Source organism: Portunus trituberculatus, chromosome 50, assembly GCF_017591435.1.
Source record: "Portunus trituberculatus isolate SZX2019 chromosome 50, ASM1759143v1, whole genome shotgun sequence".
In the NCBI taxonomy this organism is placed as follows: domain Eukaryota; kingdom Metazoa; phylum Arthropoda; class Malacostraca; order Decapoda; family Portunidae; genus Portunus; species Portunus trituberculatus.
In genome coordinates, this window is record NC_059304.1 from 1,656,085 (window position 1) to 1,679,000 (window position 22,916).

A 22,916-nucleotide genomic window follows, 5' to 3' on the forward strand; every position below is an offset into this window, starting at 1 on the left:
CTGACCCTTGTGGAACTCCACTGGTTACCTTCTTCCACTCGGACTTCCTTCCTCTCACCACAGTTCTCATTTCTCTTCCCATTAAGTAATTTTCCATCCATTTTGCTAGTTTATCATTTACTCCTCCAATCATCTTTAGTTTCCACATCAGTCTATTGTGTGGTACTTTATCAAAGGCCTTTCTCAAGTCCAGGTAGATAGCATCTGCCCATCCCTCTCTATGTTGTAGTATGTCAGTCACTCTTGAATAAAAACATAATAAATTGGATATGCACGATCTTCCTTTTCTGAAACCAAACTGCCTTTCACTCAGAATGTTTTCACTTTCTAGATACTCACTCCACTTAGCTTTAATTACTTCTTCACATACCATGCACAATATACTAGTCAACGATACTGGTCTATAATTTAACGGTTCCATTCTACTACCATTCTTATATATAGGCACAATGTCAGCTCCTTTCCACTCTTTCGGGACTAATCCTGTTCATATGGAGGTTTCCACAATATCAAATATGGGGTTCAACAATTGATCCTTACATTCATTTAGCAACCTCCCAGATATGCCATCAGGCCCCATTGATTTATTAATATCCAGATTGCTTATAATTTTCCTTACATCTTCCTTAGTAACCATGATGTCCTGCATTTGCTTTATTTTCGTAGGCCTTCCTCCCATAAAATGCTCCTCCTTTGGAAACACTTTGCAAAAGTTGTTCAAAATTTCAGCTATATCTCCAGCATCTTCATATACTTCTTCCCCGTTTTTTACCTTTTCTATTGCCTCCCTTTTATTTAGTTTTCCATTTATGAATTTGTAAAACATTTTTGGGTCACTATCACAGTTTTCCACCACCCTCTGTTCATATTCCTTCTGTGCTGTTCTCCTTACTTCAACATATCTATTCCTTGCTGTTTTGTAGACTTCTCTTGATAATACATCACTGTTTTTCTTAAGTTTCTTCCATGCCTTTTCTTTGTTCTTTTTTGCTTCTTCACAATTTCTATTAAACCACTGTTTATTATTTAAAGTCCTCTTTCTGTGATATGGCACAAACTTTTTCACAGCAGAGTTATACAAATCCATAAATTTATCGTATTTCAATTGCATATCCCTTTCCTGGTATACCAAGGACCAGTCAATTTCATTAAAGAACTCCCTTATATGGTTATAATTTGCCCTAGTATAATCTAATTTTTCTTCCCTGCGTTCCACAATCTTATTCGTGCTTAATTCCGTATCCAGCTCAAAGCATAGGACATCATGATCACTTTTCCCCAAGGGACATTCATGTTCAATTTCCTCTTTTAGAGAGATGCCCCTGGTAAATACCAAATCCAACCTTGCTGCAACATCTTGTCCCCTGCACCTTGTTGGTGATCTCACCCACTGTGTCATCAAGTTATTTGTTGCTACCTTTAACAATTCTTCTGCCCACTCACCACCGTTCACCACTTCGTAGTCTTCCCACACTATTTCTTTGCAATTAAAGTCTCCAAATATCATCACTCTATCCTTTCTGATGAGTTCTTGCTTCATTCTGTCTAGAGTATTTCTCATCACCATTTGGTACTGTTCATATTCCCAAGCACTGGTTCTGGGTGGTATGTATACTGTTATAATATTAATGTCCCTCTTGCCATCTGTTATAAGCATACTTATCACTTCCTCATTTCTCTTACTATAGTTCACCTCCTTCACTATCAGATCTTCCTTAGTAAGAACCATTATACCACCACCTCCTTTATTTTTTCTATCATTTCTCCATACTTTGTAGTGTTTTACAACAAACCAGTCTAGCTTTATTTCGTGGCCTTAGCTTTGTTTCCACTACACACATTATGTCCGGTTCGTTATTTCTTAGGTAATCCATACATTCTAGCCTCTTAGACAGAAATCCATCTATGTTCGTGTAAGTCACTTTTATTCTATTCCTAGTCTCATTCTTCCATGTAATGTCTATTCCGTCTGTTTTATCCACCACTTCTTTAGCCTCCCATTTCTCATCCTCCAAAAAAACTTGGTCTTTTCCTCCTCTGTTCTTTCATCATTCCTCTCCTTCACTTCAGTTACAAGCTCCTTCATTTTCATTCGCTCATCCTGTGTGACATATTTCTTCTTATGTAAATTGTTTTGGTTTCCTCAGAGTCCTTAAGTTTCCAAGCCCTCCTCAACAAGGCCTCCGCTGCCACCTGAGACTTTAATTTGAATTTTAATGATCTATTCTTGCCTTCCTCAAAAGCTCCCAATCTCACATTTTCTTCTACCTCAGCATATAGGTCCTCTTCTTCCACAGAGATCTTGTTCAGTAAAGACTTAATCCTGTCATTTTCCTTATCCCTCCTGTCCTGCCAGTTCCTGTTAGTTTCTTCCCTCAATCCTATTATGATCACACATTTTTTCTTTTCAGCAATATCTCTTACCACATACTCATTTTCCTTTAGTGCCTTTACCATTTCCCTCAGTGTAATCCCTTTATTTTCCTCTTCCTGCTTTTTTACTATCTCCCTAAATGATCTTTGTACCTCCTGATGTTCATGGTTCACTTCTTTCATCCTGGTATCAATTAGATTAAGGCATTCCTCCTTCCTCAAGTCCCCTTCGGATATTTTCATCTCCATTTCCATGAGTTTAGCCTTCATCTCTTCACATTGTTTCCTTAGTTGTTGGTTTTCTTTCTCCATCTCTACTTTTTCCTTCAATAGCTCTTTATTCGCTAACGTTAACAAATAGATATCTTTTTTGAATTAATCATTCTTGGCTAGAACTCTATCCAGTTTTTCTTGTATGGACAAAATGTTTAGGAACTTACTTTCCAGTGTCTGGATTCTTGCATCCATATCTAATTTCTCCAGGCCTTTTGGCGTAGTTGTAAAACCTTCAAAGTCTCTGGCTTGTCTAGACGCCATGTTTGTTATCGTCAGCTGATTACGGCCAAAACAATCACCGCCCACACTCTCCTCTCAGGGACCACTCTCCATATCCCTCACTTTCAACACTAAGCGACAGTAGGACATTAACAGGACACTAACTTTGAGTTACCCGGGCCCTGTAACACCATAGGTATTTTCCTTCTTCCCGTCCGCAGTCGGAGACGAGCCGTCCTCTCTCAGCAACGGCGAGTGTGTGTGTGTGTGTGTGTGTGTGTATTTACCTAATTGTATTTACCTAATTGTAACATACGGGAAAAGAGCTATGCTCGTGTTGTCCCGTCTCCATATCTATTAATGTCCAGCTTTTTCTTAAAATCATGAATATTCCTTGCGTTGACCACTTCCACGTCTAAACTATTCCATGCTTCCACCCTTCTATGAGGAAGCTATATTTTTCACATCTCTCCTATAAGTGGCCATTTTAGTTTTTCCCATGCCCTCTCGACATTCTTTCATTCCACATACACAGATCTTCCCTATCCATTTTTCCATGCCAATCATCACTCTGTATATTGCTATCAGGTCTCCCCTTTCTCTTCTGTTTTCCAGGGTCGGAAGTTGCATTCTTTTCAGTCTGTCTTCATAAGTCAAATCTCTTAAGTCAGGCACCATTTTTGTTGCAGCCCTCTGTACTTTCTCTAGTTTCCTTATGTGTTTCTTTAAGTTCGGAGCCCACTGTATTGTTGCATATTCAAGCCTCGGTCTTATCATTGCAGTAATTATTTTCTTCATCATTTCTTTATCTAAATATCTGAACGCCACTCTTATGTTCCTCAATAAGTTCAATACTTCTCCAATTATTTTGTTTATATGTCTCTCTGGCGATAGGTCATTGGTAATTGTCACCCCAAGGTCTTTTTCTTCATGACTGGTTTTATGTCTTCATTTCCTATCTTGTATATACTCCTGATTCTTCTTTCACTCTTGCCAAACTCTATTTTCTTGCATTTTGTCGTGTTGAACTCCATTTGCCATGTACAGCTCCATTTCCATATTCTGTCCAAGTCTTCCTGGAGTAGTTCGCAATCTTTGTCACATCTCACTTTTCTTAACAATTTTGCATCGTCTGCAAATAGGCTCACATAACTGGACACCCCATCCACCATGTCATTTATGTAGACCGCGAACATTACTGGTGCCAACACTGATCCCTGTGGAACTCCACTCTCCACCAAGCCCCATTCTGATGGTCTGTCCTTAATTATTGTTCTCATTTCTCTTCCTACCAAAAGTCTTCCATCCATTTTAGTAAACTGCCATGCACTCCTCCTACCATTTCAAGTTTCCAGATCAGTCTCCGGTGTGGTACCTTATCAAAGGCCTTTTTTAAATCCAGATATATTCCATCAGCCCAACCATCTCTTTCCTGTATTACATCTATCACCCTCGAATAGTAACATATCAGGTTTGTCGTGCATGAACGCCCTTTTCTAAAACCAAATTGACACTCACAAAGTATGTCATTTTTCTCCAAGAAGTCTGTCCATCTATTCTTCACCACCCTCTCACACATCTTAGCTACCACACTTGTAAGTGACACTGGTCTATAGTTCAATGGGTCTCTCTTGTTACCTGATTTATAGATTGGGACAATGCTAGCTCTTTTCCAGTCTTGGGGCACTACACCTTCCCTTAATGAGGCATCAATTACTTCACAAACTTTTTCTGCCAGTTGCTCCCTGCATTCTCTTAAAATCCATCCTGATACCCCATCAGGTCCCACAGCTTTTCTCACTTCTAAACTCCCCATCATATTCTTGATCTCCTCCACAGTTACTTGAAACTCCTTCATAATCCCTTTCTGTTCCATTACCAGTGGTTTGTCAAAAGCAGTCTCCTTTGTGAATACCTTCCGAAAGCATCCATTCATAGCCTCTGCCATTTCCTGGGATCTTCACTGCATACTCCATTTACTTCTAAACTTTCAATACTTTCTCTATATTTGATGTTGTTGTTCACATGTCTGTAAAAAAGCCTTGGTTGGTCTTTACATTTATCAATTATATCCTTTTCTTGTTTCTTTCTTTCTTCTCTTCTAATCAACACATATTCATTTCTTGCTCTTTTGTAACTTTCCCACTGCTTAATCCGTCTTTTCCTTCTCCACCTCTTCCATGCATCCTCTTTTCTTGTTCTAGCCTTTTCACATCTATTGTTAAACCAGTCCTGCTTTCCAACTTCTCTATGTTGTCTTATTGGTACAAATTTTTTCTCACCTTCTTTGTATATTTTTATAAATTCCTTCCACTTTTCATTTGCTCCTTAGCACTCTTGAATTTCATCCAATTTGTCTCTTGAAAGAATTTCTTTAGGTTTCCAAAATCTGTCTTGGCATAATTCCATCTTCCCACTTTATATTCTTCATTTCTTCTAGATTTCTCCTCATCTATCACCTTGAACTCCAAAACTGCATGATCACTCTTTGCTAAAGGGCACTCCACCCTCATCTCCTCAATGACCATTGGCTCTGTACTAAAGACCAAGTCCAGTCTTGACGATGCTCCCTCTCCTCCAAACCTAGTATCTTCTTTGACCCACTGAGTTAACACATTTTCCATTGCCAGTGTCAATAGTGTATTTCCCCATGTTGTCTCTGATCCTTCCATTGACCAGTCCTCCCAACACACCTCTTTACAATTAAAATCTCCCATCATTATAGTTCATTCACAGCCACCCAACATTTCTTCCAGACATGTTCCTGTGTGTGTGTGTGTGTGTGTGTGTGTGTGTATTTACCTAGTTGTATTGTACAGGGTTTGAGCAGGGCTCATAGTGTCTTGTCTCCATATCTCCATGTATCTAATTTTTCTTTAAAATTATGCACATTATGTGCTGTGACAATTTCATTATCCAATGCATTCCATTTTTCCACCGTTCTGTGTGGAAAACTGTATTTTCCAATATCCTTCACACACTGCCTCATCCTGATCTTTTCATGCCCTCTTGTCCTTCCATCTTCCGTCAACAGCACCAAGTCTTCTTTGTCTATCTTTTCAATATCATTTACTATCTTATACAGTAAGTCCTCATCATACAGTACTTCTTTATCCGGTAAATTCACATTTACGGTATTTGGAAATTACTACCCTCGATTTGATATACGGTAAGAAAAATTCTCAGATACGGTATCCGCTCATATCATCTGAGAGGGTCCAGCGCGGGGGAGCAGGGGTGATGACATGATTGGCGCCACACCTCCCCGCCACTCGCAGTACTGACTTTAACTTGACCACTCTTGGAGCCTGTTAACTCTTCCCCTCCCCATTTTTTTTTCTTTTTTAACTGCATTACATATTGCTTACATGCATTACTAATTAGATGAATAAATGGAATATTAAAGGGCCTATTATAAGCACAAATATATTTATAATAATTATGGTAAACATTTAAAGCCTACTACCAGCAGCAAACTATGCAGCAACTGGTAAACGGGACATATGGGCCTGGCAAGCCCACTATCAGAGAATGGTGGAAGTCGTATAACATCAAGCACGCCTTAGATAACATCAAGTCATCTTGGGACGAAGTGAAGACGTCTACCATGAACTAGGCGTGGAATAAAGTATGGCCAGAATGTGCGCATGACTTCCCAGGCTTCGCTGAAGATGACATCATTGCAATCAGAAATGACATAGTAAATCTGTGCCTTAGGGCTGGCTTCAATGAAGTTGATGATGATGATGTTCAAGATCTTTTGGAAAGCCATGCTGAACCTCTCTCAAATGATGAACTTTTAGACAAGGCATCACAGGAGGTAGAAAAGAGGGAGACGAGGAAGAACCACCTGTGTGTTGCCTGGACATCAAAACTCTTAGAGAATGTCTCGGTGGTATCGAAAAAGCTCTGGAAACCCTGAAGGAATGTGACCCAGATCCTACCAGGAGTAGCAAAGTGGCTCATGACGTAGAGAAAAGTGTCAATATTTATTAAGAAATCTATTATGAAAAAACAAAAACAAAAAAAATGTCTACTCATTCTTCAAGCCAGTCAGACATGCTGCATGTCCCTGTCACACCTGCCGACCCGGCTACAGCTGACCCTTCCACATCCGCTGCCAACAGTTGTACAGGTGACACTTCCTCTATATCCTCTTTCTTCAAACCAGTGAAACGTGCCGACCCTGCTACAGCTGGCCCTTCCATATCTGCTTCTGACAATGCAGACGACGATGTCTTGTCCTCATTTGCCCACTCAGCAGAAGATGAGTAAGGGCTGAAATTCCTACTGTCCCTTAGCCTCGGGAGGGACATCATCTAATAGAATACATGGCGAGTGAAAGGTAAATAAAAACATTTTCTGTTTATATCTTTTGCGCAGTACTTTACATTTTTTTTATGACTATTTTCATGTATTTTAATTTCTGTAGGGGTGACTTTTGATGTGCTGGAACGCATTCCCTATTATTATATGTATACGGTAATTTCAATTTGCGGTAAGGTTTTCAGGAACGCATATGTACCATATAACGTGGATTTACTGTACATTGTTATTAGGTACCCGCGTTCTCTTCTATCTTGTAAGGTTGGCAGTCCTATTTCCTTTATTTATTCTTCATATGTGAGGTCCTTTAATTCCAGCACCATCTTTGTGGCAATCTTCTGTATCCTTTCCAATTTTCTTATACAGTAAAACCTCAGCTCACGACCATAATTCGTTCCTAAATCTTGTTCGTCACCCGATTTGTTCGTCCCCTAAATAAATTTTTCCCATAATAATGTATTGAAATACCATTAATCTGTTCCAGACCAAAAAAAAAATACTTTTGTCCATAAAATCCATTCAAAATAGACTTTTAATGTATGCATGACATGAACAAAATAATTATAAAAAGCCTAAATTGTTTTACTTACCTAAATGGTATCAAAATGATAATAAAATTAATAAAACAGAAAAGGTTATTTACTTGAGAGACTGGACGTTGATGGCATGATGGAATGGAGGAGAGGAGGATGGGGAGGAAGACAGACAAGATCTAAGAAGATAGTCATGAGAGCCACCAGAGCAGCGAGGATAACGTCGAGGAAGCTACAGTAGAGCGCGCTGGTAACATCACTATGCCCAGGAAAAACAGGAGAAAATCGTGGTGGCACGGAGATTGTTATGTAATATTTTTTGTATGTTCCTGTTTCTATTTTCTTTTGTACTTATGTTTTGTTTTGTTGTTGTGTGATAGCCGGGTTGGTTATCACACAAACTGCCGGCGAGCCGTTTAACCGTGTTCGTCCCCCGAAATATCGTTCGTCCTCTGGGTCGATATATTGACAAATTTTTTGGTCGTCTCCCGAATTGTTCGTCCTTAGAGATGTTCGTCAAGCGAGGTTTTACTGTATCCTTTTTAGAGCTTGGAAACCATACCACTGCTGCATATTCCAGCCTTGGGCGTATCATGCTTGTGATGATTTTTTTCATCATATCTTTATCCATATAATGATGTGCCACTCTTATATTAGTCAACATTTTATATGATAGTCCAAGTATCTTGCTTATGTGTTTATCAGGGCTCAGATTTTCTTGTATGATCACTCCAAGATCTTTTTCCTCTTTAGTCTTCATTATTTTTCCTCTCCCATCAAATAGTTTCATACCAGTTTTCTCTTACTCTTTCTTAGTTCCATTATGTGGCATTTTTTGGTATTAAACTCCAATTTCCACTTCCTGCTCCACTCATAGATCTTGTTTAAATCTTCCTGCAACAGCAGACATTCCTCTCTGGTTTTGATAACTCTAGCAACTTTGCATCATCAGCGAATAAATTTATATAAGTGTTTATCCCAATGTGAATGTCGTTTACATAAACTTGAAACATATGGGGGCTAACACTTACCCTTGTGGCACTCCGCTAGTTACTTTACCCCAAGATGAGTATGTATCTCTGATCACAGTTCTAATTTCCCTATCCTTCAAATAATCTCTTGTCCATTCGAGGAAGGTTCCACACAGTCCTATGTTCTCTAGTTTCCAAAGTAGTCTTCCGTGAGGGACTTTATCAAAGGCCTTTTTAATGTCCATGTATACTGTGTCTATCCATCCATCTGTTTTCAAGTCTGCAATAACTCGAGTAGAAGCTTAATAAGTTTGATACACATGACCGCCCTGTCCTGAACCAAAATTGTCTGTTCGATATGACTTGCTCCTCTTATAGAAATTTAACCCATTTTTCTTTGATAATTATGTCATGTAACTTCCCTACAACACTTGTAAGTGATACTGGTCTGTAGTTTAGTGGTTCAGTTGCCTTTCCTCCTTTAAATATCGGTATTACGTTGGCTCTCTTCCATTCTAGTGGAACTTTCCCTTCATTTATTGAACTTGTAATTATTTCCCAAATTGGATCCATTTCTCAAAATTTCTTCCTTTCTCCTTACTCTAATATATTCATTTCTAGCATCTTTATACTGCTGTCTGTTATAGTCATTTCCCTGCTTTAAGAGTTTCTTCCACGCTTTATCTTTTGTCTTTTTTGCTTGTATGCATCTAGTATTGTACCAAGCATGTATTGTTTTCTCAACTCTATAAACAGGAACAAACTTTTATACTCCTTCATTGTATTTCTGTAAGAATGTATCATATTTCTCTTGTACAGTCTTTCTGCACATAATATTACTCCACTCAATATCAGCAAAATAAATCCTTAATTTTTCAAAATCCATTTTCGCATAATTTAATCTCTCTCCTTTATAATCCTCTCTTTAACTTGTCTCATCTTCTTCCTGCATTTGCATCTCTCATGTCATATGATCACTTTTTCCTCATTGAACTAAGGTATTGTATGATAGGAGGGGGCTCTGGTTTCTTTGTGAAAACTAGGTCAAGCAACGATGGTTCTTCTTTGCCCCTGTACCTTGTTGACTCCTCCACCCACTGGTCCAACTGTAACATTTTCTCGCTCCACTGCCCAGCATTATCCATTACTTCCATCTCTCTCCAGTTTATTTTTTTTACAGTTAAAGTCTCCATCTAAGAGTGTTCTTCCATCTCTTCTTATCATGTTATGTAGGCACTTTATCACCTTTCTTTGCATATCTTTATGCTCTTCTGATCTCCATGTATTAGTCTTTGGTGGAACATATGTAGCTATAATTTTTCTTTTCTTCAAATCTTCTGTTCTGATTGTTTCTCCCATTACTTCCACTTTGTCCTCACCATATAGCACATCCTCCACATATATATTATCACGAACCTTTATTAGCACTCCTCCTCCCCCTTTATCCTTCCTGTCCCTCCTGGTATTATATCCCTCCTCTTTAACACGTTTAGCAACTCAGCACACTCGCCCGCACTGCGTAACCTTCATTACCCGACCACTCCAGTGTCCATTGGACTTTTGCAGAGAGAAGAGATATATATCATTGTGAGAGTGTGGTCTCTAGTATAGAGTGTAAAAATCCATGGTACAAATATATAACGAATCGCGGACCAGTAATTTTTTTCCCTTCTATTGCGTATTGGTACACCAGTGTGCCAGGCATAGGCTATATAGCATATGATGATATATTCTTGACACTATCAACAGTACCTGAGTAAGGTAATAACTAAGTTCCAAGTGGAAAGAAAAACAGTAAAGGAGAAGAGATTGTAAAACCTGAAAGTATCATTAAGTACAATAAAGCAAAAAAAAAAAAAAAAAAAAGTGTGGATGTTGCTGATCAACTCAATTTCTACTACTCGCCACTCCGCAAATTAAGGAAGTAGTACAAGAAGCTGGCTCTGGAAATGATTGCTGGATTATCAGTGACAAATGCTCAAATTCTATACAATAGATACTGCTCAGCAAAACAAGTATGCCTAAAAACCTTCACAGAATCAGTAATCCTCTCTTACTAAAAACATTCCTGAGGAAATTACAAAACCAGGGAAGAGGACCTCTGATATATTGGGTGCAAGAAAAGAACAGATGGACTAAACAAAAACAGAAGGAAGCGATGCAGAGGATGCTATGAGAAAATCTCACTGTCTGAGGGATACAAGGTGGCCACAAACAAGGCTAGGAGAGTATACACCTATTGCAATGAATGTGAGGGTCAACGACACCTTTGCATTTCATGTTTCAACGAAAAACATGACGTGTAATTAGTAGTGATCAATATTATGATGATCTAATATTCCATTATTTTCTTATATTGATTGTATTTTTGAAGTAATATGTCGCCAAACATTACTTGTATTTCAGAAGCCTATTTTTTCTTTCAACAAATGAAATTATTGTCTTATAATTTTTATCTTATTTTCCGGTACCTTAGCAACGCATTTGTAGTGGCGTAGTGGATTGGGCAGACGTCCACACGTAGGTTTGAATCCTACCACGTATAGCCTTAAAACACTTTGCCATTTGTTGAGTGGTTTAAAGTTACCTACATATCACCATGATACCCAGGTTCTAGGTGGTTACACCCAAGATGAGCTTGGGTGGTGATATGGGCCCTAATATAGGTACCACTATAAATAAAATTGCCTGCGCCACTAATGGGCGGAAGCTGAACAGCACTTCCCATACACTCTTCAAGTGTGCCTACAGGTGCTATAGGCCTTGCCGTAAAAAAAAAAAAAAATACAAATTTAAGCACAAATTGTTTACATACTCATGTTTGTAATAGTTTGTAGAAAGTGATATTCGGGCCTCAGATGTACCAATACGCAACAAGTGAAACATCTGCTCGGTACATGGGTGGCCCGATACGCGGTTAACTTGTTAAAGTTGACATGGATCTCTTTTTTTTTTTTGTTTTGTTTGAACGATGCATACATAATGTGTGTGTGTGTGTGTGTGTGTGTGTGTGTGTAATTCACCTCCTCGGTCGTCTGCTGGTCACCCAGCCAGTCTTCCCTATTACGGAGCGAGCTCAGAGCTCATAGACTGATCTTCGGGTAGGATTGAGACTACATCAACACACAACACACACCGGGACAGTGAGGCCACAACCCCTCAAGTTACATCCCGTACCTATTTACTGCTAGGTGAACAGGGGCTACACATTAAGAGGCTTGCCCATTTGCCTCGCTACTTACCGGGACTCGAACCCGGCCTTCTCGATTGTGAGTCGAGCATCCTAACCACTACACTGCGCGGTGTGTGTGTCTTCTCTTCCCTATCTTCCTCACTCTTCAATAGGCTATGTAGTGTGCACAATCATATTCTATCATGGTGCACACTACACATACCTGTCCACAATGTATTCTTCAAATGATATACATCAACTAGTCTTCTATTATACTATGGTCATGGGCATGTGAGAAGTATAAACATATAAAAACATAAATTATAAGTCATTGTAATAATGTAAACAGTGAAGTTGATTACCAATTCAGACACCAAATTTAAACAGAACATTGCATAACAGTTAAGAATATACATTAGCGTCATAATATATTCCTTATTTTGTCCTTATTCGCCCAACCTTTATCATCCCTCCTCAGCATAATGAGACACACTGGCTGTTCCTCTACCTTATTTTGTCCTTATTTGCCCAACCTTTATCATCCCTCCTCAGCATGATGAGACACACTCACTGGCTGTTCCTCTAAAATTCCATCTCAGAATACTGTCTAATTGATTTTTATATCTATGGAGAAAATGATACTGTTTATGATTGTATATTATCATCTTACTTTTACTTACAGTAATATATTCATATGTACAGAAAACTTGCTCATCTGCAGTAAAACCAAATCTTAACTAAACTTTTGAATGGATATACAGTTTTAGTGTTTATGCAGTATTTATCCTTTTATTATCTTACAATGTTGTCCCTTGCATACATAATAAAAGCAAATAAATAGATATTTGAGATAAAGATGACACAGGAATATATATATAGGTTTGGTATAAATAAAGAACTATTTAAACTTAAGATGCCTGCAATATTTTAGAATATCAGTACTGACCTACATTTTTCTTGCAGCATTCCATTTACAACCTGCCATGCTAAGATAAACACAAATTCATGAACTTTGTATGATCATTGCATTATCTTGTAATCTTGGGCATGTACAGAATAACATTTCTGAGAAAAGGACTACATGAATATGTATGCACACACAAGGTAACCTTGACTTTTTAAGCTTTAATTTGTCCACAAATAGAATTAAATGGGGTGTGTGTGTGTGTGTGTGTGTGTGCACCTAAATATAATTTGTATTTTGAGCATGAATAGTGAAGGAGAGAATGACAGAATGATATGACAGTAAAATAGGACTCCCTGTCATTGACAGTTAAATATAAGACTCAAGATGTATCCTGCACATTATATGTTGGAGACCTTTAGGAAAGGAAGAAAGTATTAACTGTGGCTACTGAAGATCAACACAGCAAGATAAATAATGAATACTCATTAGCATACTGGAAAATACCACAATGAGAAATGTTTTCAAAACTGTTAAATCTCAAGGTAGAGGAAGGTAAAGATTATTCTTTAAAATAGTTTTTTTTACTCCAGAGACTGACCTGATAATCCTTTACTATACATCTAGTTAATATGGTTTTATTTTTTAATAAGTTTATTTCCTTTGCTTTGGTGCATGGTCAGACCTGAGAAGAGAAAGCCGAGTGGGTTTGGCCTTTACATTTCCACTTATTATAAAAATATCCAACTTCAAGGAGCAACTGTAGAAATTGTCCTATCTGTAAGATCCATACAAATAAATTGCCCTTCAAAATAATAAAATATAGGAAAAGAAGTTATACCTCCCAAAGGTATTTAGCCAAAATCATATAAAGGAATATAGTGTTTTAAGTCTTGTTGAATCCAAAAACAATAAAATGACAATACTAAAATTGGCTCTGTTTTTAACATAATGAATACTCTCATTGCTGCTGATAGTATTATAATCCTTATTCATACATCTCTATCTTCAATGTATGGTCTCCTTGTGATGATTTTTCAATGGTCAGAACAGGACATGTTCTTTTCATTTTTCTTGTTATTCTCAGTGTGCAATCAAAATCTTGCTTTGCATCCCCTCCTTCCAAAACTCATGGCATTACTATATAATTGAGCATCATTTACAATTTGCTTCATTAATTAATCCTTTTATTATGGTATGTCTGAATTACCTCAGTGAGCCACACATTTTCACTCAGCCACCCAAGTGTTTTTCCTTTTTAAAATTTTGAGACAATGACAGAACACTGAATCTCTTTAGCCAGTCCACAGGTTCCTCTTACATAATTCTCCTTTGCATTTTGAAGATCTTGATCTCATTAAATGCATGTTTTTTCTATTTACTCTTCATTGAATACATGTATTTTGTGGATTACAAGTTGTAATAACAATAAAATAATTGCTGCGCAGTGCAATTTTGTAGTTAGAAAAACAATGAATAGCATATGAGCTAATAACAAAGATGGGAAAATCAGACTTATCAGTGTTGAACACAAATCAAAGTATGGTATTACTATTGCATATATTGTAGTGTTTGTGTGTGTGCATATGCATGAATAGCTCCACGGGAGAACGATCCAAGCACTATCCCTAACGAAAACATGTATTCCTGTGTCCTTTTCCACTTCATGATGCTTAGATTATTATCTCTATGACAATACGATCTAAACCTCGATGCAATGTTGCGTATCTTTAATTTCTGTTGACATGGAGGTTCCTGGGTTAACCCTTAATGAAGCCCCCCTGAACCTCAGTGAAGAGAAGCTCAGTGACCTAAAAAGCTTTTTATGCCTCATGCCAGATGACAAGAAGGTCTTTTATTAGTGCCTCCAGGCTGGCACAATTGAGCACAATGTCATGCCTCCTGACGAGGAAGACAATGAGGTGCTCAATTATGACAACTAATCATGAGGCTAGGGTATAAGGGGGAGGGGGGAGAAAAGGGTGAATCAACATTCAACATTTACATCAGTGTGGTAAGTACATCTGGAATTTACAAGAATACATCAAACTGACTTGAACTAAATAAATGACTGGACTGTTTTTGTTATCAATAATTGCTGAATTGGATAAAAAATATTTTTCATGCCGATTGGAAAGCTGACGTGCCAAGGAGTGTTTTGATATATGTTTCACAAAAATCATATATGGTGGCTTTGAAAATATTAAAATGTAAAACTTTACAAGCAGTTTTTTGCATATTTTAAGAAATGGTGCTTGGATTGTTCTCTTGTGGAGCTACTCATATACTTGAAGTAAATATCTTTTTTCAACCAAGAGGTTTAGATTATTGTATGTCACAAAATATTGTCCACTCTAGAAATGTTAGTTTCCATATAATGTTAATAACACATGCTTATGAGGACCAGTACTAGTATATATATATATATTTCATAGGCTAAAAAAGTTGCTGGAAATAGCAAGATCAATCAGTTCATTACCTGGAACTCAAACATATTAAGCAAGCAATTTATTCACTCATATAATAAGGGTGTTTTCTTCCTGTATAATTCATCAAAGAGATGGGACTTGCTTCACATTACGGTAAAACCTTTTTATTTTAATCAATCACAGGGTTATCAATAGTTGAGCTGACAACACTGAAAATCTAATATTCCTTGCAGCTATCAATGCCATGTTTTAGGACAGCTCAAAACCAGAACCAGATGTAATGGCATAAAGAAGTTTTTCTCTGAGTGTGTGCTCATTTTTATATTCTGGCAACTTCAACAGGTTCATGCAAGTGGAAGCAGTAGGAAGACGATCCTCTGATCCCGATGGCTGGATACAGAATGGTGGCTGCAGTTCCTGTGGGAAAGAAAAAAAGAAAAGAATTATCATATATGTAAACTGCACACGCTCGAATCTTCCAAGTTTTCCACCACCTAGCTTTGACTCAATAGTCGCTCTCTAACTAAATCTATCTGTATTGTCTATCTCTCCCCTAATTTCTCTGACTATAGTAAATTCTTTGACTATTTAACATACATTAACATACAAAGTGGAGCACATTCTTTCCCTCTACACTTTCGCAAAGATCTCCATTCTTGATTTCAATGTTCACCACCAGCTTTGGCTTTCCTCATCCTTCACTGGCCATTCTGATAAACTAGCCTTCAACTTTTCTATCCTCCATGACATAGAGCAACCGGTGCAACACCTTACTCATATTCCTGACTGTCTTGGAGACATGCCCAACATTCTTGATCTCCTCCTTACCTCTAATCCTTCTGCTTATGCTGTTACCCTATCATCTCCATTGGGCTCCTCTGATCACAATTTCATTTCTGCATCTTGTCCTATTTCTGCAATCCACCAAAGCGGAGGTGCCTCTGGCATTTTGCCTCTGCCAGTTGGGGGACTTCAGGAGGTATCATGCTAATTTTCCTTGAAGTGATTACTGTTGGATTCCATGTCAGAGACCCATTTCTTTGTGCTTAACATATAAACGAGGTCATTATGTCTGGCATGGAGGCATACATTCCTCATTCTTCTCTCAACCTATACCTTCTAAACCTTGGTTAACACAGCTTGTTCTTGTGCTATATGTGATAGAGAGGCTGCCCACAAAAGGTACTTGAGTCTTCCATCTTCTGAATCTCGTGCACTTTATATTTCTGCCGGGAATCATGCCAAGTGTTTTCTTCAACTTGCCAAACACTCTTTCATAAACAGAAAATGTCAAAATCTTTCAAACTGAAATTCCCCTCGAGACTGGCATCTGGCCAAAAACATCTCCAATATCTTTACTTCTTCACCTTTCCCTCCTTTATTTCATCATGATGGCACCACTGCCATCTCTTCTGTCTGTAAAGCTGAACTATATTCTTAAATCTTTGGATGACTCTGGGCTTATTCCTCCCTCTCCTCCTCCCTCTGACTATTTAAGGTCTTCAATCAAAATTCTTTGTAATGATGTTTATCATGCCCTCGCTGGCCTAAACCCTCAGAAGGCTTATGGACCTGATGGGGTCCCTCCTATTGTTCTCAAAAACTGTGCTTCCGTGCTTGCATCTTGCCTAGCCAAACTCTTTCAACTTTGCCTATCAACTTCTACTTTTCTTTCTTGCTGGAAGTTTGCCTAGATTCAGCCTGTTCCTAAAAAGGGTGATCATTCTAATTAGAGATGTACCAATGTATCAGTATTGGCCCATTTAAGGGATATCGGTATTGGCTTGTTTTCTGCCGATACTATCGATACTTAAAAAGAATCTATTATGTTGTAAATCTCACTCTACAAGTTGTTTTGTTAAACAGAATTTGGATGTTTTATCGGATAAAGATAAATTGATGATAATGCCAAATTATTTAGTGTAATATAGCGTATAGAGTCCATGGTGCGTAGTAATAAAATTGATTTGTTGCTAATGAGTCATCACTGCTAATAAATCACTGATTTTCACAGCCTGGCATTTGTTTTGATGTCATACGTCTGGCCGCGCCACCCAGTTCCATTTCTCTCTCCATTTTTCTGTCTATACGGTATCCAAATCTTATTTTATTATGGGGACAGGAGAACCCTATGGCCCCCTATCACCCCTGCATATATGTCTAGGTCAGGCTCCAATGCCTGTTGAAGGGCTTTCCCTGCGAGCTGCTTAGCAACGTCTTGACAGTGTGTGTGTGTGTGTGTGTGTGTGTGTGTGTGTGTGTGTGTGTGTGTGTGTGTGTGTGTGTGTGTGGGCAGATAAATGGGTGGTGTGTATTTGTACAATATATAAACAGGCACACTACAGTCTGCTAAACATACGTGAGTTAAGGTTTTCCAGTTTTATCATGTTTTACTTGTTATCTATAGGATTTTAATTCTTCTGACTGGTAGACTATAAATAACAGTTCTGGTTCTAAGACAGCTGTATATTCATATTCTAAAAAGAATATTGCAAATGATTCAGATGCTAGAGTAATGGAATTATTATCCTATGGCTCCCAGGCTAAGCACTTAAGAACACTCGTATTTCAATTTAAGGTAAAATGTAACAGTACAGTTTTAAGTATGGCAAAAAATTACTTAACTGAATTGATATTTACAATCTCAATTCAAGGTGGAACAAAACAGTGCAATTTTAATGAAGACAAAACATTCTAGCACCATCACCATGCTGCTCGAAAGGCACACCCAGAACCAACTTTAAAGTTCTGCATTTATTGAATTGTAACTGAAAGTTTAGTATATTCAATATATGTACTACATAGTATATGCAACTAAATAGCAAATACTTTCATTAAAACAAAAACACTCTCTCTCTCTCACACAAACACACACACATTGTGCGCAGACACCGTGCAGGACACACGCATCTGAGCAGCTCGCAGAGATTACTACAAAAGGAATTGGAGACTGGCCTAGATGTATGTACAGGGGGAGAGGGGGCCATAGGTTCTCCTATCTCCAAATTAAATAAGTGTTAGATCCCATATAAGGAATGAATAACGAGAGAGAGATGGAACCAAGTAGCGGTCAGGCGTATGGCAGAATAAAAAAATACGCTGAGTGATTACCACCGCTTTATAGAAACCCCTATTGGTTTAAGGAAACTGTCAGACGATACTATGGAAAAGGATTTCTCGGGTTTCAGGGATGAATGAGGTAATATGAGAAGGCTTATTAATGTAGAAAGAGAATTAAGATATATGAAGGTGATGTCCAGTCTCATGGACAAACAAGACCGACTGATAACGGAGAACACAGCCCTGAAATTGAGAGTAGCTGAATGTGAGAAAGTCAGTGCAATAAATCAGGAATTGAAAGAGGAGATGCAGGAAATAAGGAAGCAAAATGACATTCTAAAAACCACATGCCAAAATTATGAAAGCTCTTTACAGAGCTTGCAGGCTAAAGTGTAGGATGGGATTACAGACAGGGCAGAAGGTGGATTAGGTGATAACAAGTTGAAAGAACTAAGAAATGAATGGAAAAAAAATCAAATTTTCAGAAGTGGTAAGGAGACAAATTCAGAACACAAAAGTCGCTGTAATAGAAGTTATCAAGGAGAAGGAAGATTTGGTGCAGGATGCAGTGGACAAGAAAAAATGGCTACGTGATTTATGGGATGAAAGAAGAAAAATCTAAATAAATTCACGAGAAAATGTGAAGAAAGAGAATTGGCCAAAACGAGTACAAGACAGCACACTAGATTTTGAGCAGGAGGGGGAGGAGATGATCAGGCTGGAAAGATACAGTGAAGGGGGTAGGAGACCAATGAAGGTGAAAATGAGACCTCAAGTGGCTGTAGAGGAAATTATGGCTAGAAAAGGGAAGCTGGCCGAAGATGCTGAACACGAGGATATATGAATAAAGAGAGATGAACTTAGAGGAAAGGGAAAAGGAGAAAGTGCTAAGAAGTGAAGCTAAGGATATATGAATAAAGAGAGAGATGAACTTAGAGAAAAGGGAAAAGGAGAAAGTGCTAAGAAGTGAAGCTAAGGAAAAAAAAAAAAAAAAAAAAAAAGAAAAGAACAGACAGAGAAGAGGAATTTTTACTGGAGGGTTCTGGATGTGAGACTAAAGAAGTGGTACCTAAGGAAAAAATAGGACATGGAGCAGGCAATAAATTAAGAGTGACTTGTACTAACATAGATGGGTTGTTATCAAGCATATTGGAAGTTCGGGATTACTTGAAAGAGAAAAAGCTGGATGTAATGTGCATCATTGAAACAAGACTGAGAAGAGAGAGATCCATGTCAACTTTAAAGAGGAGGGTTATATAATACCTTGAGTATCCAGCCTGATACACCATCTGACCCCATTGCTTTTCTGACATTCAAATTATCTTATAATATCTTCTTTGTGCACTATGATTTCCTGCAATCCTCAACAATGCCATGTCCAATTTGGTTCTGCAAAATCCTCTTCTTCAGTGAACACAATTTTGGAGTTCTCATTCATTATTTCACTGTTTCCTCTGCTGTTTGGTATGTCTTCCCTCCTTTGATTATTTTTTCTATTGTTTCCTTATTCTTCATCTTACCATCTATAAATTTGTAGAAAAGCTTGGGTTCATCCTTGCTTTTTTGCACCACATCTTTCTCAGTTTCTTTCTTTCTCTCTCCTTACTCTAAAATATTCATTTCTCGCATCCTTATACTGCTGTCTGTTATTGTCATTTCTCTGTTTTTTGAGTTTCTTCCAAGCTTTATCTTTTGCATTTTTAGCTTCTGTGCACCTATCATTGTACCAAGTGTGTATTTTTTTCTTAGCTCTATAAAAAGGTACATAACTATTTCTTTACTCCTTCATTATATTTCTGTATGAATATTTCATATTTCTCTTGTATTGTCCTTCCGTTCAATATCAGCAAAAAATTTTCTTAATATTTCAAAATCTGTCCTTGCATAATTTAATCTCTCTTATTTGTTGTCATCTCTGTATCTTATCCCATCCTCTTCCTACATTTCCAATTCTAATGTCACATGATCACTTCTTCCCATTAGACTAAGACTAAGGTATTGTATGTTGGGAGGGGACTATGTCTTTTTTATGATTACTGTGTGTATTTACCTAGTTGTAGTTTTACAGGGCCTGGGCTTTATGCTCATGTGGCCCCGTCTCCATATCTACACTTATCCAATTTTTCTTTAAAACTATGCACACTCATTGCTGACACCACTTCTTCACTCAAACTGTTCCACGTCTCAACACATCTTTGTGGGAAACTATATTTTTTAACATCTCTCAGACATCTTCCCTTTCTCAGCTTTTTACTCTGCGATCTTGTGCTTCGAATGGCATATTCTTCTCTCAGGATCAGTTTCTCATTATCCACTTGGTCCATTCCGTTGATCAATTTATAAACTTGTATCAGATCCCCTCTCTCTCTTCTCTGTTCCAGGGTTGGTAGATCCATTGCCTTTAGTCTTTCCTCATATGTCATCCCTTCAAATTCTGGAACCATTCTTGTAGCCATTTTTTGTAGTCTCTCCAACTTCCTTGTGTTTCTTTTTATAGGGGGTCCACACTATTCCTGCATATTTCAATCTGGGTCTTATTATAGTACTTATCAATTTCTTCATCATTTCTTTGTCCATGTAGTGAAATGCTAATCCAATATTCCTTACCAAATTATATGTCTCTGAAAATTCTATCAATATGGCTTACCGGTTGATTGTTTTCTTCCATCGTCACTCCTAAGTCCTTTTCCTTTTTTACTTAATCCAGTTCTACTCCATCTCCCATCTTATAGATTCCCACGGGTCACTCTTTTCCATTTCCATGACATGGCTTTTGTCCACATTGAATTCCATTTCCACTTTTTACTCCATTCCCAGATCTTATTTAGGTCTTCCTGCAGTATTTCACAATCGTCTTTTTGCTTTATAACTCTGCTCAGTGTGTGTGTGTGTGTGTGTGAGAGAGAGAGAGAGAGAGAGAGAGAGAGAGAGAGAGAGAGAGAGAGAGAGAGAGAGAGAGAGAGAGAGAGAGAGAGAGAGAGAGAGTTTACCTATAAGTTTGCTACGGGAAATGAGCTACACTCGTGGTGTCCCATTTGCTTGAATCCATTTATCATACTTTTCTTTAAAACTATGGATATTTCTTGCTCTCACTTCACCCTCCGGTAATCTATTCCAGGCAGTGACAATTCTTGCTGGGAAACTGAACTTTTTAATATCAGTTGTACACCCCGGAATCCTCAATTTCAAATCATGATTATCTTTTGGTCTTCTCGTCATATCCAGCTCGAGAAAGTCATCTCTATCAATCTTGTCAATCTCATTTACACACTTGAACAGTTGGATCATATCACCTCTTCTTCTTCTCTCTTCCAACATTGGCAGATTTAGTCTACATAATCTTTCCTGATAATCTATATCATGCAAGGCTGGCACCAGTTTCGTTGCCGCTCTTTGTACCCGTTCCAGTTTATGTATATGTTTCCTCAAATGAGGCGCCCACACCACCTGTGCATATTCTAATTTTGGTCTCAGAATTGATTCTATTACTTTTTTGACCAGTGTTTCATTCAGGTGAGTAAATGTAGTTCTGATATTTGCAACTATTGCCAAACCTTCCCCTACAATTTTGTTTATATGTCCCTCAGGTGACAAGTTGTTTTGTACTATAACCCCCAAGTCTTTTTCTCTTTCTACACACATTAGATTCACTCCACCTAAGTTATAGCTTGCATGAGGTCTGTGTATACTTCTTCCCATTTCCAACACATGACATTTGTCAGCATTAAATTCCATCATCCATTTATTGCTCCATTCATGAATAATATCCAAGTCCTCTTGTAAACCTTGACAATCTTCTTGGGATTTTACTTGTCTTTTCATCATTATTTTTGCATCATCTGCAACAAATTAATATAACTTCTCACTCCATCCCTCTGGTAGATCATTTACATATCCTATCAGGAACATTAGGTGCCACACAGACTCTGTGGGGGACTCCACTCTCTACTTCAGCCCATTCAGAGCTTACACCCCATACTACTGTCTTCATTTTCCTCCCTGATAAGTAACTTGTCATCCATATAAGTATCTTGTCCCCAAGTCCTCCATATTTTTCCATCTTCCACTGAAGTGTTTTATGGGATACCTTATCAAAAGCCTTTTTTAGATCAAGATATATACAGTCAACCCATCCTCTTTTCAGATCAACTATGTCAATTACTCTTGAATAAAAACTTAGAAGATTGGTAACACAAGATCTTCCCTTTCTAAATCCAAATTGCTTTGATGAAAGAATTTCTCTTTCTTCTAGGAACTTTATCCATCTATCTCTTATTATTCCCTCTAACACCTTTGTCAATATACACAGAAGAGAAACAGGCCTGTAGTTTAACGGTGACTCTCTACTTCCTCCTTTATGTATAGCCACTATTTGCGTTTCCTTCCACTTTTCCGGAACATATCCTTCTTTTAATGACTTCATGTATAACTGATGAATTGGCCAACTTAATTCCTCAGCACAACATTTCAACACCCATCCTGACATTTGGTCCGGTCCCATTGCCTTATTTACATCCAGCATCTGAAGTCTTGTTATGACTTCCTTTCTATCAAATACAATGTTTTCCAACTTGGGTCCTTGATATCCTACTAGTACTCCTTCTTCTCCAACATAATCACCATCTTTTACAAACACTGATTTAAACTTTTTAT

The 22,916-nt window shown here is 37.9% G+C and overlaps 1 protein-coding gene across 4 annotated transcripts in view; it reads right to left on the reverse strand.

The window, feature by feature from the left end:
* Nucleotides 1-12,518: 12,518 nt before the first annotated feature.
* Nucleotides 12,519-22,916, reverse strand: part of LOC123500191 (ubiquitin-protein ligase E3C-like) — a 58,378-nt gene continuing 47,980 nt past the window's right edge. For all 4 annotated transcript variants that reach the window (XM_045248958.1, XM_045248959.1, XM_045248960.1 and 1 more), the window contains one exon: nucleotides 12,519-15,620. In XM_045248958.1, the coding sequence (XP_045104893.1) occupies nucleotides 15,453-15,620 (168 nt within the window). In that variant the 3' untranslated portion in view covers nucleotides 12,519-15,452. The remainder of the gene's footprint in view (nucleotides 15,621-22,916) is intronic.